Source organism: Manacus vitellinus, unplaced genomic scaffold, assembly GCF_001715985.3.
Source record: "Manacus vitellinus isolate BGI_N305 unplaced genomic scaffold, ASM171598v3 scaffold_16_pilon, whole genome shotgun sequence".
NCBI classification, from domain to species: domain Eukaryota; kingdom Metazoa; phylum Chordata; class Aves; order Passeriformes; family Pipridae; genus Manacus; species Manacus vitellinus.
The window spans coordinates 2,376,789-2,394,424 of record NW_021939189.1 but is presented as its reverse complement, the minus strand read 5'-3'; the positions used below and the strand labels follow the sequence as shown (position 1 = coordinate 2,394,424).

The 17,636-nt window shown below is 45.0% G+C and overlaps 1 protein-coding gene across 6 annotated transcripts in view; it reads right to left on the bottom strand.

Annotated features, from left to right (window-relative positions):
• Positions 1 to 17,636, bottom strand: part of MEGF11 (multiple EGF like domains 11) — a 194,225-nt gene that overhangs the window by 93,055 nt on the left and 83,534 nt on the right. For all 6 annotated transcript variants that reach the window (XR_001920257.1, XR_001920258.1, XM_018069598.1 and 3 more), the window contains exon 6: positions 1,638 to 1,884. Coding sequence is in view for 4 of the 6 variants with exons in the window: in XM_018069598.1 (XP_017925087.1) it covers positions 1,638 to 1,884 (247 nt within the window). In the remaining 2 variants the exon portion in view is untranslated. The remainder of the gene's footprint in view (positions 1 to 1,637; positions 1,885 to 17,636) is intronic.

Sequence of the window (17,636 nt, the reverse complement as noted above, 5' to 3'; positions counted from 1 at the left end):
CAGCCCAGGAAAATACGAGTTGCAAGATGAAGCCTTCGATGTGAATTATGGGATGTGGCAATAAAAGAAACTGCAAATAGAATAAAAGGAGGGGATTAAAATGCTTGCAATTTCTCCAGTCACTACTGAATGTTAACATTTGCAGTGTATAATGGACTGGCAAGGACTCAACATCATTTAAAGGCTATTTAAGCTCATTGAGTCTCTCTCAGTACTCGTGGGGAGGCAATGTAAAGCTAATCCCTGCAAAAAGAGTGTCTCCTACATTGGTGCTTTCAGCATCAAGGTTCTGAAACTACAGAGTGTTCTTCTCCTAATTGACTGTCCTCTGATGAGGATGGTTCCTACCACATATCAGGGGCTGGCCCTGCTGAGAACTGACACACTGGTGTCAAGGAGAGCACTCCTAACAGTGTGCAGAGTCTTTAGCAGTGAGTGCTTCCACAGCTGAGGTCACAAGTCTATGAGGAAATCAGGTGCTAAATAAAATATTCAAAAGGTGTATCACTTATTTATGAGGGTTAACATTGTCTTTAGTTTTTATCTTCCCCTTCCTGCAGGTCAACAAATAATAATAGACTGCAAAAGTATTAAGTCACCTGTAATAGATCTCCAACCAAATTCAGTGACTGAATTCTCTTTTCCCCTTAAATAATTCTGAAAAACATAATTACTTCTGAAACTGCTGAAAGATCTCTAATGAGAACTGATGTTACACTGTGGGCAATTTTAAACAAGGAACTATTGCTTGCTGTCCTGAAATTAATATGCACATTTTGTGAATCCTACTGGTAAACTTTCCGTGTGGTGGATGGGGATTTAGCTACACGATTCTTGTTGAAGTTAATAGGAGTCACACAGCTAAATCCCTGCTCACTATGCTTAAAATCTACCCCCTAGATAGTAAGCTGATATAGTTAACAGCAATGCTTTCTCACTTAGATTGAAAGTCAAATAAATTGGGGATGGTTAAGTCTCATTTGATACTGCACTGGACTGCTAATGAGGAGAGAGTCCAATTGCTTATAAAAACTCAGCTGTAACTTGGATTGTATTCACATTCTGAAATTAAGAACAGGTAGAGGTGTTGCACAAGCTGGAAAATATAAAGGATTTTAAAGCTCATTTTAGCACTGTATTGTATTTCATTATGATAGAATCATATAATCCTGGAATGGTTTGGGTTGGAAGGATCCTTAAAGATCATCTGGTTTTACGGCCTGCCCTGGGCAGGGACACCTTCCACTAGCCCAGGTTGCTCCAAGCCCCATCCAACCTGGCCTTGAAAACTTCCAGGGATGGGGCAACCAAAACTTCTCTGGGCAACCTGTGCCAGGGCCTACCCACCCTCACAGGGAAGGATTCCTTCCCAATATCTCACCTTAAACCTGCCCTCTGGCACTTTAAAGCCTTTGTTATATCACTACACACCCTGTCCAGCTCTCTGGAGCCCCTTTAGGTGCTGCAGACAGCTCTAACCAGCAGCAAAAAAGAGAGATTTCCTTTATTTAATCTCCATCCTACCACCTGATTTCTCCAAGGGCAAGTGCCAAACACGCCGTGCCCACTTTGCCAACCGCTCTCGGCACCGAAGGCGCCCGATGCAGGCGCGGAACCGCCCCCGCGGTGGCACTCACAAGACTCCGGTGTATCCGGGCGCGCAGTGGCACTCTCCGGTCTGGTGGTCGCAGGTGGCCCCGTGGTGGCACTGGCACTGGAGCTGGCAGGCCTTGCCGTAGGTGCCGGGCTCGCAGAGCTCCTCGCAGCGCCAGCCGCGGAACCCGTCGGCGCAGACGCAGGCGCCCGTGATGGGGTTGCAGAGCGCGTCGTTCTGGCACTGGCAGCGGTTGCTGCAGTGGGGCCCCCAGTGCTCGCTGTCACAGCCTGCAAACACACACTGCAAACTTCACCCTCCTGGCGGGCACAGGGCAGCCCCAGCGTCCCCTCCCAGCCCCACCGACGGCAGAGTCGGGTGCCGGAACTTTCCGAAGCACTCCCAGACTTCCCAATGCCCAGCGACGGGTTCAGCGCGCGAGGAGACGACAGCACGGCTGTGACGCTGAAATTTGAGGACTTCTTTAACACCCTTATTGGATCAGGACCGAAATCTTTTAATATCCTGTTTCTTAGTGCTCTTAGGTAGCTGGAAGGAGTGAATTTATAGCGGAATTAGAGGCAGAGGATCACATCCTGCCTGCAGCGTGGTTCATGGCAGGTGGCACTGCCAAGCAAATCCTGTCCATTTAATAATGTCATCAAACACAGTTGCTTTGTACTGTTCCCATAAGATAATAAATAAGATATTCTAAAGAAGGTTTTCTCCTTGGTGTTGGGGTTTTTTTGTCTGGTGGCATTTTTATGGTGGTTTGTTGTTGTTGTTTTGGTGGGGGGTTTTGTTGTTGTTTTGTGTGTGGGATGTTTGTTTGTTTTTAATTTAATTTTTTTGTGTTTTCTGGACTAAATAGATGGGAGGGAAGAAAATAACACTGGAGACAGGATGACCTGAGGCTGCCCAAGCTTAGGGATGAAGGTATGGAATGTGTATGCCAGGTAATTGCTGTGTGAGTAACAGGAACACAGAAGGACCCTGAACCTTCTGGCCACTGACAAGGAGAGGAGATTCCCTACAGAAGGCATTAAGGCACAGGGAGAACCCTTCATGTGACAGTCCTGCCCAATCCCTTCTCCTCTTTTTTGGAGGATGAGAGAGGGAAATCAGCATTCCAGGAGCAGTTTGTCCCGAATTGTTACAGGAACAGCAACTGGCACCTGCACAACACCTGTCTGAGCTGTGCACTGAGCAGAGCTCAAAGCAAGCACCTGAGCTCCAGCTTTCCTCAGCAAACCATCAGCAGGAAAACAAGGATCCCATCCCTTTCCAGCTCCAGCTGGTTGTGCTCGGAGAGCTGGTTTCAATCACACCAACAACCCTGATGCTCCTGTAAAACCCACTGCCAGGCAGGAGAGGGGAGAGTAATCCCAGCAACAGAGCTGGCTCCACAACCACTTTTGTTTGCAAACATGGAAACTAATCCCCAGGTGCCACGCGCTGCTTCCCAGGCCTGGATCTGTTTCCAGGATTAGTGAGGTAAATGTAAAGCTCACTTAAGCCTGATGCTTTTGTCCTGGAAAGCTCACAGCCCTCTCCTTCTACACTACACGGCTCTAAACCCACGCTGGAAAACATCATCTATCAGTTCATTTTGGCAGTACTTTTATCCTTCATTTTGAGAAGAGGGATACTCCTTGGTCAGACACTCTGAGGATACCCAGCAGAGGAAGGAGAGAGGCATTATTCCACCCACACTGCTGATTACAGTTTACAAACTCGTGTTTCTTGAGCAAGTGTTAAAGGCCAAAATAAACCCACAGAAGACAATTCCAGGGTCTCCAAAAGGATCTGCAGGGTCCTAGAGGATGCAGGTGCAGAGAGCTGGTTTCATGTCCTGCAGAAAGCAAATTCCTGTGCACAGTCCTGCTCATGCCTCACATCACACAGTTTATTGCTTTGCCTCACTTCTCCCCCAGCTGCAAACAGGGATGATAGTTCCTCTCTAACACCACTGGGAGCCCAGCAAACAAAATCTTATTCTTTATAAGACTTAAATTATTACTGAGAATCTGTGGAAAGAGATGATCTATCTTTATTTCACACAGACACTTGCTAAGACTCTGTGAGCCTTCTGGGGAGGGAGCAAAGCTGCTGGAGCTGCTGGAGCTTCCCAGCAATTTCCATTCCAGAAACACTGATTTGTTTTCTGCAGAACTTGAACACCAAGGGATGCAGTTCTGCACTTCCACAAGGGTACAAATCCGAACTACACAGGCACAGCTGAGGGCCCTGAGCATTGGGAAGTGGAATTCAGGGATCAAACTTCACCCTGCCTGCTTTGGGAACTTGATTCCTCCTGTACCACACCTCACATCAGAGCCCCAACTGCACATTGTCCCTTGTTCTGGGCTGGTACAATTCCAGCTGCAATTAATTTCCTTAATATGAGTAAATAACACTCATTAGAAGAGGTGATTCTATCCTTGCTCTTCCCTGTCTCAGGTGGGTGCTCCAACCATCAGATTTGTCTGCTGGGTTATTGTTTTTCACTTTGAAGGAAAGTGAAGGAAAAAGAAAACCTCTATAGGAAGGGAAAACCATTTTTCATCATCAGTTCAAGCATCTTGTTTCACCTGTCCAGTGCCTCCCCCACCCACAGCTCCTTTTCTGTAAGTCCATCTTATTTGAACACTTATTTACTACTGATATTTAGTCACACGCTTTCTCCATGTACCAAAGTTCACTCCACAACCCAGCCAAAGGGAAGAGCAAAGTGCTGAAGGAAAGAGCAGAAATTCCTCTCATTGGTTGGAAAATCATTAAAAAAAAAAAAATCTGGAAAAGAAACCTGCAGTGACCAGAAAACCAGCTGCCAGATTTTTCCAAAAGCTTCTCAGTAAAGGCATCAGTGAGTGCATGTTACAAAGCAGTGAGCCCAAATGGTTTAAGTACCTCCAAAATAAAGCAGCTTGGCATACCAGATAGCTGCTAAGAATATGAATTTCATGGGGATTTATTAAGGAGAGAACATAAAAATGAGGATTAAAGTACATCTGAAAGCTCAGGGAAGACAGAAAAAATAGAATTACCGGAAGATGAGGCTTGTACAGTGTCATTGCCAATGCCTGACACAGCCTTTGCTTCTTTTCTGTTCCTAAAACTACTTGCAGGGATTGACTACAGTTCTCTAGATGGTTGGAAACCAGTCACAGTGTGTGTGTAAAACCAAGGTGAACACAGTGGATGTGTATAACCAAGGAGAACATCCTGCTGTCTCACTGGTGATGGGATCACACACACTCAATGCCAGGTTGGACTCCTCTAGATTTAAGTCTTTGCCTCAGATGGGAAATATTTCCTGCTTTCAGCCACCAGCTCAAGCCCTGTATTTGTCACACTGAGCAGGGCCATTTCATGCACTATCAATTCATCCAGTGCTGATTAACTGCAAAGGGAATTGAGTGGAAATCATTGGCAAGGTGTTAGTGTAAAACTTGTGATAATGAAATATCCCCCTCACCTGATTTTACACTGCCTTAACCTCACATGAAAATAAGATCTGTGTTGCTCAGAGTTTATCAATCCCTATTGGTTTTCTTCCCCTCTTTCCTTTAGGTCCCATATTGCAGTGACAGACTGAAGTTGGAAGTAAATTCTTTACCTGTGTCATTTCACCGGAACATGACGTGATATTTATATGATAACTCAGAGATCTGCACTGTGATAACTTCTGTGCCTTTACACAGGTAGCAGATACAGAGATGATAAGCTAAATCCAAGTCCTTATTCAGACAATTAACTCCACTGGGCTCAACAGGCTCACTCAAGTGTGAGACTATTCGAGTGTGAGACTGCTCGAGCGTGTAGCCAGCTACAGCATTGGGGTCCAGCAGCTCCTACTAGAAAATTAAAAACCAGAAGAAACCAAAGACTTCAGCAACCAAGATGTACTTTTTCTATATCCACCAGTGTGGCAAATCCTGGCTGGTTGTGACAGTGACTCCAGTTTCTGAGATAAAGGGCAAAGCAGGCTCAGAGCCACAGGATCCCGCTGCACTTTGGGATCGTCAGCACCTGCTCCCGTGGGCTTGGAGAGACCATCTTAAAAGACAAGCCCAGCCTAGCACAGCCTAATCCTGCTCTTGTTGTGTGTTACCATAATAGAGATAAATAATAACAGCAACAACATGTGAACAGAGAGCTGATTAAAGCTTACATGAGCGATCCACTCTAAATGTATATGCCATTAAAATGTCAAAATGATACAGAGACTTTAACTAGACCATCAATAAGGAAAGCAACCTGAGAGGGGGGATGTCAGGGAGGTACAGATGCTCCCCTTAGCTGTGTGTGGGGATGTCAGTCCTGTGAGGGATGAGCCTGAAATAGCCACTGTTCTCTTGGGAGATGCTACACTGAAGGGAGCTGCCATATTTCAGGTCACGTGCCCACATTCCCTGGCAAACGTGCAAACTTAGTCACTTCTTCACCTTCAAAAATAGGACTGGGGAATAATTGCCACCGATAAAAATGAATATAACTCTGTAAAGGATGATGCTGGGTGCCTAAGCATAATTACACTTGTCTGCATAGGGTATGACAGGGGAGGGATTCATCCTCCTGTGGAGAGACTGCTCAGTGCAGCACCAAGAGTTCTCCAGCTCATGCAGCACCAAGGGGTTTTCTCTTCTGGCCATCCCTACTCCCAGCCCAACCACAGTTCCTTCTTGAAGTGAGGGATAATTACTGCAGGCTCTGCATGTAGAATCATGGAATCATAGAATGATTAAGGTTGGAAAAGACCTCCAAGTCACCAAGTCCAACCTTCGACCCAACAGCCCCGTGCCCACCAAACCACATCCTGAAGTGCCACATCTGCTTGTTTTGGGAACCCTCCCAGGGATGGTGGCCCCACCACTTCCCTGGGCAGCCTGTTCCAGTGCTTAACCCCTCTTTCAGTGAAGATGTTTTTCTGCTATTTCATCCTGTTACCAGTTCTGTCCTGGGAAATAAAATACACAACCAGGACACGCTGGAAGTGCTGCTTCACTCCCAAAGGGCCGTTTATCCCTCTAGCAGTGATTAGGGAATTGCTGTGTCCTGGGTCCACAGAGCCACCCAGTGCTTAGTGCAGCAGCACAAGTCAGGCACAATGCAGCAAACACACAAATGGCAGATAAATAAAAGGAGTCCCGAGGAAGGGATGACATTTATTGAGTGATTTATCCTGACAAGAGAGAGTCAAAAGGGCTATTCCAGAGCTTTGCCATCCCTGCACAGGCACACTGTTAATATGAAAACAGCATCTTTGCTCACAGCAGCACCTGAACCTGTGGTCTCAAGGTCTGTGTTTATTTTGTTCTCATCAGCATAAGCCTCCCTGGGTCTCTTTTGCAGCCAGTGACCATTCCTGGGTCTGCAGAGTCAGTGGGACATCTACAAACATTCCCGCAGAAGGCACAGCTAAAAAATACCCAGTGTTGATTTCCTTGGTCTAAATGCTCAGGACCACATTGAGCTGATGGGGAGTTTCAATTAATCCACACTTTAGAGCAGCTTTCTGCAGATTTGCTAAAGCACGGAATGCAGCTCACAGTCAATAGTCAATATTTTGGAATATTTCCAAATTCGGTTTGTAATGTTTAAATGAGATGCCAGCCCTTAAAAATGCAAACAGGAAATAAAATTAACTTATTAAATCTAGGAGGACATGGCTTAAGAGAGATTATTTTAGAATTTACTTTGAAATTAGTACTGGATTCTCCCCTTAATGTAACTATTGTAGAATGATTCTATGAATACAAATTAAGGTGAAATGTAGCTTGAATTCTGGGTGGGGTTTTTTTTTGGTCTAATTCAGTTTTGGAATTGGGCAAAGAAACAGCGAAAGCTAAAACATATGCCTGGATGTAATGAATAAAAAGGTAAAAATAATCAATTATTTTTACTCCCTGCACTTGATCCAATAGGAAAATTACAGCCCCTGTATTGTCACTGCACAAACACCACTCACTTTGGCAGTTCAACACCACTGGAAACAGAAGCCAAGCAATAGGTTTGAAACAAGGTCCATGAAGAGGGAATTCCCTTCCAAGGACACTTCCCAGCACTTTGTGTTTGGCTCTGAGCAGTCCCGAGTCCCTCACACACCAACACCCTTCCAAAGGCAGGAGCCAGGTTACTGGAAAATCACTCACTGAGCTGCTTGATTCTAAACCAGAAAAACATCTTCATCCTATTAGACTGTTTACTTTGGAGTTTTAACACGTTTATGGACGACGACTGACCTCAAAACAACCCAGATTTTCAGAAGTGCCCTTCAAAAATATTCTTACAAACACTTAGGGAGACCAGTGCTTTAATTCCATGATTTTCCCAACCAGCTGGGACCCCTTCCATGGACAGAGTACTGTCCCACACCCAGGGCTGTGCTCCTGCATCCCCAGGGAAAATCCACCTGTACTTGATCAAACTAATAAAAAATGTCATTTGCAGACACTCAGGGCCACCTCTGGACAACTCATTACCTACATTCCTCAAAGACTTCATCTGCATTAAAAGCAATTTGCAATTCAAGGCTTCAGGGCCTTAGCAGGACTCCTTTTACAATTTTTCCTGGGAGCACCAAGGGCCACTGGCTGTTTAATCTCCGTGTAGGAAGTGCCCCACAGGGAGGGTGAGAACCTTCTCCTCCCAGCCCACCACCCACACACCAGAGGTTGACTCTGGTCCATGCTGATGAACCCTCCTGATGACACCCTTGAAGGGATTTTTCATATTCCCCATTTGCTTTTTAAGGAAAGCCAACCCAGAGTGGGAGCATCACACGTAAATAAGACTTATAAAGTTGGTGTCACCAAAATAAGATGTCAGACAAAAGGCTGGAAGTAATGCAGTAATTCAGTACTTGAGCCTATGAATTATGATATTTGTTCTCATTATGTGAGCACAGGGTGCTGTTCACACACCCTGGCATTTGCTGACTCCTGAGCTTGCAGCTTTGCAGCCCGAAGTTTCCCAAACCTGGATCCTGTGGAATGGAGTCTGCACGGGCCTTTTATCTCCAAGGACAGACTCTCAGTCACAGCACACACACACACACAATTGCAATGAAGAAAGTGCCACTCTCAATGTTTACGACTCCAAGACTGCCCAGAGCACCTGTTTTGCATATGTAAATAGGCTTTTGTATATCAATCCAAGGGGCAAAAACCTGGAGTTAATCTGAGAGTGGCAGGGCCTGCAGTCAGTCTCGTTTTCTGAGTTTATAGACCAGTCTTCATCAGATAGAAAGGGAAAGATGGAAGGGAACATCAGCTGATTTTCCCCCAAATTGACAGATTATTACTCACAGGAGGAAATTAATCTCATTTTGTGTTTGCCTATTTTTTCCCTTTCTTAAGGACAGGAGAACAGATTTTCATCCTCCCAGAAAGATTGTCCTGATCTCCCTGAAGCTCGCGGTCTGAATCAGATACGAAACATGTGGCTGATTTGGGCCCTGATTTAATCTCAGCTGATGATCTCATTAGTCACTGAGTCTCCAACATGTGGTACCTAATTCAATCACAGCACTTCAGAGACCCTGCAGTTTATTTAGAATCCTCTGAGGAAACATTTTCTTTCCAACGTAATCCTTGTTTAAAGAACATTCCTCCAGTATTCCGTGGAATGCTTACAACAGTTACCTAGCTGAAGGTTGGTATTTTGGATAAATGAAACAAAATCACTCCAAGTCAAAGAAAAGTTGAGTATCTGGATGTCAGCCTCATCAAATCCCATAATGAACCCGATATATTTTGGAAGCAGCAAAGAGGGAGAAACAACTTCCACTCCTGACAGATATCAAAGTGTGGCGTTTTCAGAATTTTCATCATGAGCTATTTTGACAGAGACTTCAAAAGAAGTGAAAATTAGAACATTAAAAAAAACCTGAGAATATTTCCTATTTCTTTTTGTAGAAATTACTGCTCTGTTTAATGAGCCTTTAACTCTACTGACACTCTAGATCTTACAAGGAGTTTAAAATCATGAAACGCTTCATAAGGGAGCGACAACATTCTATACAACGCTGGCAGCTTGTCTTCTCATTATAATTTTTGTAGAGAAAGATGCTGCATTCTTTAAAATGCCTTTTTTTTTTTAGTGTCATATTAATGGGAGGCAAAGTCTGTTCTTTAATTAGAATTTTACTGTGGTGAATTAAAAAATACATGGGCAGAGTATCAAGAGTCTAATAAAACTAAATGAAGATACTATCTTTCCCCTGTATGAAACCCAGCAGTCTTTGCTCTGGCAAAACTTCCATCAATTCGTCATTATTATTGTCTAGGACAGGATTGTAATAATAAGATCTGCAAGAAACTTACTTCCACATTCTGTCTTCCAACTGGGTAAAACATTCTCAACATCTATAATGGACTTTAGATGTTTTCATTGACTATATAATGAAATTTCCTTGTAATGCCTCTGCACAGAAGTAAAATCAGTTCTGCAAAAAGGGGCAGAAACACATTGGATATGCCTAAAGCTCTGCAGGACAGGTAGAGGGGGGAGATGCATCCTCCAACAAACAAGTGTTGGAGAGGCCACTGGAGGGGCCCAGGAGTGGTGGCAGCAGAGCTGCTGGGAGAGGTCTCTGTCACTGCAGGTTTGCAGCTCTTATCTGTGAGAAAACCCATGTGCAACATCCATGGACAGCTACCTGCTCCTCTGAACAGTCTTTAGCTGAGAGCCCAGCAAGGCAGCTGTGGGAGCAGAAGCAACCCCTCTTCCCCCTCTTAGTCCAGAAATTCCAGCTGATTTTGATGCAGTTTGGAGCAGACCCACGGGGCCGGCCCGGGAGCTGCAGCAGCCTGGCCATGCTGGATGCCCTTCAGTCACACCCTGCAACTGGGCAGCAGAACTTTGTCCATCACCTGGGGAATCCACCCAGCTGAAAGAACCTGCCCTGACCACTGCAGTCACCTCTGCACCCCCTGTGACTGCACAGGATCCACCCCAAAGCTCTTGGGAGTTGTGCTCAGCTCCTTGTTTTTCACAGTGCATAAACCAGGCACCGAAGGTCACCCTGCTGAAGTTTTGCCAGATATGCAATATCCCTTTATTTGCAGTGCTTAAAGGAGAAAAGCTTCTTGTCACTAAAACAGCCAAGAGTTGGAGCACGTTCCTTCTTCTCATTCCCACGCAGGGATTTGTGTCCCTTCACCTGTGGGTCTGCAGGTCAGGGACAAAGTGACAGCAGCAAAAAGACTGGCCCTTCAGTGGGTAAAATCCAGACATGCATATAGAATAAATGCTATATCCAGCTTCAAATTGTGCCATAAAGATTCACCTCCAAGAGGATTTACAAGCACATCCTTCATGCATAACTTAACTCGCAGCCCTGACTCATCAGTTGTTTTTAAGGTGGTCAATAAGCAATTTATTTTATTGCATTGATATTGAAACATGAAGTAAACACTGTGGATTGTGGGATTCGCTTTTATTTCCAACAGTGTAGCTGGAGAGTGAAAAGAACCACTTTACTACAGTCCTGTCCTAATGTCTAATCACTGAATCCTGGAATGTTCTGGGTTAGAAGGAACCTTAAAGATCATCCAGTCCCACCCCCTGCCATGGGCAGGGACACCTTCCACTAGCCCAGGTTGCTCCAAGCCCTGTCCAGCCTGGCCTTGGACACTTCCAGGGATCCAGGGGCCAGCCACAGCTTCTCTGGGCAACCTGTGCCAGGGCCTCCCCACCCTCCCAGGGAAGGATTCCTTCCCAACATTTAAGCTAAATCTCTCCTCTTTTGCTTTCAAACTGCTCTCCCTTGTCCAATCACTCCAGCTACTACCTGTGCACTGCTTTTCAGCCAAACGAGATCAGCTTAAAGGATGTTCTGCCCCAGTAACTGAATCTAGGAAAAAAATCTTACCTTTTCTAGTGTGAATTCTGTTACCTACAGACATTCAGAGAGAATGAGAGCAGCTGAAGGCCCAGTGGCCTTTGAAATAGGGGTGTCTTTTATATCCAAAACAGTTCAAAGGCTTACAAAAAGCTGTGTGCAGGTATCCACACCAACTGCTTGCTGTTCTCTTTTCTTCTAGGCATACTTGAACCTTCACATGGCTCTTTAATGTTACCTAATGTCTTCCAGATCTCTTAAATACACTGCTGTCTTTCTCTTATAAACCATTAATAGTAATGTCCCTTTCAGGCACACAAAAAGAAACAGTTTTGGAAAAAAGTCTTGCCCTGTGTGACCCAGTAAAAAGTAGAATGTTCACTCATCAAAACACACTGTGAGACTCAGCAGTCTCTGCAAAACCTTTCTTAAACTTACCAACAGAATGTAGCAAATATGAAATTATTGGGGGAAAAAAAAGGAAAAAATACTGAAATATGAGAATATTACACCCTCTTTTCATACCACTCCAGTAGTGAGATGTGGGATGTGCTGCTAATAAAGAGATAATCAGAGAGGCAGGCAAAGACTGGGTAGTTAAATACCAGGAGCCAAACCTGGGTCCCTGGGTGGGTTGGGGGTGGCAGAGGACACACAGCCCAGCACCAGGGGAGTTTTATGCTGTAAAATTCCGGTGTCCCTGAAGCAGCTCCTCAGACTGCACCACTGCTGCAGCTCTTCTGCACCACTTCTCCAGGATGTTAATGCTGAGAGAGCAAAGCAGCCACGGCCTCGGAACCAGCGCCAGCAGCTTGTGCTTCATCCCCCTCAGCACCCAGAGCACAACCCCGAGAGCTCAGCAGGACAGAAAGACATCCCCGTGTCCCTGTGGCTTCCCCTGGGGATTGCTGGGGCTTGGGGTTCATCCTGGAGAGCCAGGCAGGAAGAGAAAATCTTTTCTCCCAAATTATTGAGATTGGATGTCTAAACCTTGACATCTTTCTTTTTTTGACTTCCCACCACGTTCCAGCGTTGTTCACAGAAGCATAAATTAATGCCAGTTTCTAAACCAGAAGTTGCTCTAAACTGGGAAGTGAAACTTTTTTGTTATGATGTTAAAAACAGACAATTCTTGAACTGTTTTACATTTTGAGAAACGGGATGATCAAAACTCTTCATCCTCACAATCAGTTTTGGGTGTACTGAGCTGAAATGTTTTGACACAATCCCAGCCATATGGAAGCCGCTGCTTTCGGAACAGTTCCCCCATTGTGGATTCCTGCATTAAGCCATCAAGTGTCAGGCAGGCAGAAAACACTAAATCATCACTCCACATGTTTTTTCCTCACTGTTTACAAACAACATGTTCGTGCCTCCAGCATTATCCATGGGTCAGCTTCCCAGACACCAGGAAAACCCACAGAGCAGCTCCAGGGCCTGGCTCTGGGTGTCAGTTCTTGGAGGTTCATCCCACCTTCACGAATGGTCTCTGTGGAACAGTTTTCTCTCTGGATTAATTTAATTTCTCTCTTTTTTAGTGACAACTGCCACTGAAGAGGAAAAAGCAAAACAGACATACGTGACTTCCTGGCTGGATGGCAGCAGGGAAGGGAAGCGGGTTTTGCTGGAAGAGAACACAGCATCTGTGCATTAAGGGGTTTAAATGCCAGATTCCCTTTAAGGTTCAGAGCTCTACATTTTCCAAGTGGCAGTAGAGATACATATTAAAAAAAATCACAAGGGGAAAAGAGGGTTTTTGAGGAGACCATTACCAAAATTGTCCTCTGACCATCACAAGCATCTCAGGCCCAATCCAGTGCCCCTTACAGCCAGGGAATCATCTTTGGTAGGGAATGGCCACTGTGGGTTATGTTGGTGCCACCTGGAAAAGGATGGCACAAGTCTCCTGCTCTTCTCCCTGCAGAACATCCCAGCAGAGCAGACACTGCACCCCCCAGACATTAAATAATCCATGAGGAGAACACGACATGACCCCCCCAGCAGAGCCTCTTCCTCCCTGCTCAGCAGGAACCACCCAGGGAAATGCTGGCTATTCCCTGATGGATGGGACTGTGGAGTAGGTGGTGATTCAGGAATGCTGCTGACACACAGGCACAAATCTGATGACACAGGAAATTAGCATCCGCTCCTCTCCCCCCTGCTTCAGGAGAATTTACTAAATATAGCTCACTCTTTAAATATTAAGGATATCTGCAGAATGTTGTTGTTTTTGAAAGGGTTCTTTCCTGCCTGGATTTTCCTCATCAGGCTTAGTAATCAAGTTGTTTTATTTGGAAGGGGTAATTATTAGTTGAATAATTAATTATTCAGAGTACATTGCTAAAGAAAATTCAAAGTAGGCTGGTATAATGAAAAAGTGACAATGTGTAACAATTTGGGTTCTAAACTGTGCAATAAGATCAAAATGTGTAGGGTTTTTAGGTATGTAAATGTGGTTTTGCACATTCAATAGAATTGCCTCCATCACCAAAGTCCCAAAGAAACACTGACTAATTCTCACAGTCCATCTACGAGCTGGAAAATGTATTTTATCACCATTTCATAGAAGGGAAACTGAGACAGGCAAATTACATTAAACTGCAAAGCTACCCAAAAAGTCAGTGATGGCACTGAGATAGGACAGCTCCAAGCTCTAAAGTGTAGATTTATGCTATAAATACTTCAGAGTATATTTTGTCGCTACATTTATAATTCTGTGCTGAACCAAACAGATGAAAAATGGCTCTTTCATGTCTGCAGAGATTAATTTGTAAAGTATTTTTCTGTCTTTCATCAATAATAATGTTAAAGAAGTGTGGAGTTGGTACAGACAGCAGCCCTGGGATCCAAACTGCAGTGGGAAACAGCTGGTGCAGGACCTGGAATATCCTGGGGAAGGGACCCAGCCAGGAACTCCCACCACATCCCACTCAGGGACATTGAGTGACACTTTATATGATTCTCCCTCCTGGTTTTACAGGTCCCAGCTCCCCCATTCTCCTTAAGGGAATGTGACATTCCCTGGACACAAGTCATTTCTCCGTGTTTTCTTCTGCCATTGTTTCTTACCCTCACCTGGGCTCTGACAAACCAAACCCAAGAGAAGTTACACAATATTTGCTGCAAATTTTTCCACAGTCTGTGCTGGGACCTGGTAGGTTTTGTTTCCCTGCTGCTTGCCAGGGTTGCAGAATTGAAATTTTTGCAAGGCAAGGGATCCAAAAGGCAGTAAAACTCCACATACAGAGACTGCTGGAGCTTCTTCAAATATTTGTTAATTAAAATTGTTACAAGTAAATGAATTAAGTTCATATTGTCCCAGAAGGACTTGGCCTCACAGAGCCCTCATAGCCAGCAAATTTAAATGCTTTACTGTTCTCTAACTCCCATCTAGGCAGACTCCTCTATTTGGCACATCCTTAATTTCTGTCAAAGTAAAAGCATTCTAACATTTTATCAGGGAGCTGGTGTAAATCTTGGAGAAGGCTTAAAAAAACCTCTCCTGTTGCCTCATTTCACTCATTCCTAGGCAGAGCTGAGAGAAGGAAGACTTGAAAGCAACATTATGAGCCCAAGAATTATCCTCGACCCTTGAAAGGCACACAGAAAATTAAACTGGGGGATCAGTATCAAGGTATGGAAATTATTGGGTCTGTGCACTTAAAAGCTGAAGAAGGTGACTTCCCACTGAGACTCGAGAACCCAGGTGCACATAATTTTAAAAATCTGCATTTTTAACCTTTTAAATTTGCTAGCAAAGCAAGGAAGTTGTTGAGAAACTGCAGTAAACATGGCAATTCAATCAGCCTCTGCCAGACTCCATCTCACAACTTTCTGATTCCTGAACCCAGCAGGTCAGTGGATCCTGGAATGACTCCCTGGCAGCAGCAGTGCAGCAGCTGAACGGAGCTGGGAGAAACACAGCAAGGCCTTTTTGGCAACTGCCTCACAAAATCTTTTAATTCACTGCAAGGCTGGCTCTGGTCATGGTCATTACTGAAATCCATGCCCTGTTCCCTGCTCTTTCCTGGGAATTGCAGGAGGACCTCTGTGAAGAGCTAAAGCCAACTCTTTGATAGCAGTCTGGAAAAAGATTCGATTTTGGAAAGTTTGGTATCGGTTCTGTGCATTTCTAAACACAGGACTCTACTGTCAACTATCTACAGGCAAGAGCAGTGGTTTTTTTTGAGGTTTTAAGCATGTCAGAGGTGAACACAGATTTGTAGGTGTTACTTTTCCCTGCGACAGCCAAGGGACCTCAGGCTAATTCTTAGACCCACGGACTTCAAAACAATTATAACCTCATAATGCAAATACTCTGAATTTCATTAAAAATCAAAACACCACTTGACTGCCAAGCAACAACAAGCACATCTGATGCATAAGCTAACTAATTCCACCTTCTGAGCCTCTGAAAAAGCAGTAATTGTAGCTCATCATAGCTACACCTCGGAAGATAACCTTGCTCTTGATTTCTGCTGCCCTGCAATTACAGGCAAACCACTGTTTACATCTCACTTACAGCAACGGGACCTGTCGTGGAGCAGGGCCACCGAGCTGCCAGCCAGGACACAGAACAAATATTACACCACAGATTTAGAAAGCACAGACACTAATTACAAGCCCCATCCCCAGCCCACCGAAATGAAAGCAAAAGACACCACTTGTTCTCCCAGCGTAGCCTTATAACCTGATTTATCCTCGGATTTGTTCTGCCACCCACAAAATACTGCCGGGTTGAGTCTGAGTAAAAAAGATTTGAAGCTGTCGATCCAAGCCCTTGTTTTCTCAAGTCTCAATTATGGGCCCATTTTCCTTGTGGGAGCTCTTTATTACTTCCCACTGGGAGCACAACTCACCCCGAGCGGAGCTGCCAACGTTCCTCCTCACAGGCTCTGCTCCAGCACAGCCACCTGGTTTTGCACTATTTACACTACTGCTGTAAGGTTCTTTATTGATGCCCAGGTTTTACAGCTTAATCTTAAGCTACTCAACAGTTGTGCTCAAATCTATCTGATAGATCCTCCCTGCTCCTGTATGTTCCCAATTGCCAGGGAGGTCTGAACTGGCAGCGTGCTCAGCCCGCCCGAGACACGACCGTAAGTCTTTGGAATTGGGATTTTTAACAACTCTGCTTTTCCTGATTCTTGTGCAAACCACTCAATCTGTCTTGGCTTTTAAACTAAAGACATTTTTATTTGCTCTTACTTTTGACTGGTCTTGGAAATACATGCCAGTGAAATACTGTTATTGTAAAACACCTTAAAAAACAGGTTTAGGTGTAGAAAACAGTGTGAATGAGATCACAGAATCCCAGGATGGTTTGGGTGGGAAGGGACATTAAAGATCATCCAGTCCCACCCCCTGCCATTGGCAGGGGCACCTTCCACTGTCCCAGGTTGCTCCGAGCCCCACCCAACCTGGCCTTGGCCACTTGCAGGGATGGGGCAGCCACAGCTTCTCTGGGTAACCTGTGCCAGGGCCTCCCCTCCCTCACAGGGAAGGATTCCTTCCAATATCCCACCTAACCCTGCCCTCTGGCAGTGGGAAGCCATTCCCTGTGTCCTGTCCCTCCACCCCTTTGTCCAAAGTCCCTCTCCAGCTCTCTTGGAGCCCCTTTAGGCCCTGCAAGGGGCTTTGTCTTCCTGGAGCCACCTTCTCTGAACACCACCAACTCCAGCGAGTTTGATGCCACTGGAAAAGAAGTTTACCAGCAATGATTAGTAGAAGTGCTTTATACTGACCAGCACCAGCAATCACCAGTCACACATTCACCCAAACCAATTGTCCTTTCTGCCCTCAGATCTCTCACTGCTGTGAAAGCTCAGAGAAAACATTTGGCTGCAGGTGAGCAAAGCACAAGATGAAGACCCAAAGTATCCCTGCAGTGTCTAAAAGGAACAGGGGGAAGACAACAAGGGATTGAAAGTATTAGATGGAAAAAAAGAAAATCACTAAGACCAGGAGGAAAGGAAGAGTCTGTAAGGAAAGAGCAATGAGGGAAATAGGTTAAAAGAAGGGGAAAAAAAAACCCCTGCACAAAATCCAGAAATAAGAGAGAGGTAAATAAAGATCTGCAAGGAAAGCAGACGTACATTCCCACTGTCCCTGCTTCAGTGTCCCACTTAGTACGCCCCTGAAAATAATGAAGGTCACAAGCACATTATAGGAAGTGGCCAGCAATGAGAAACACAT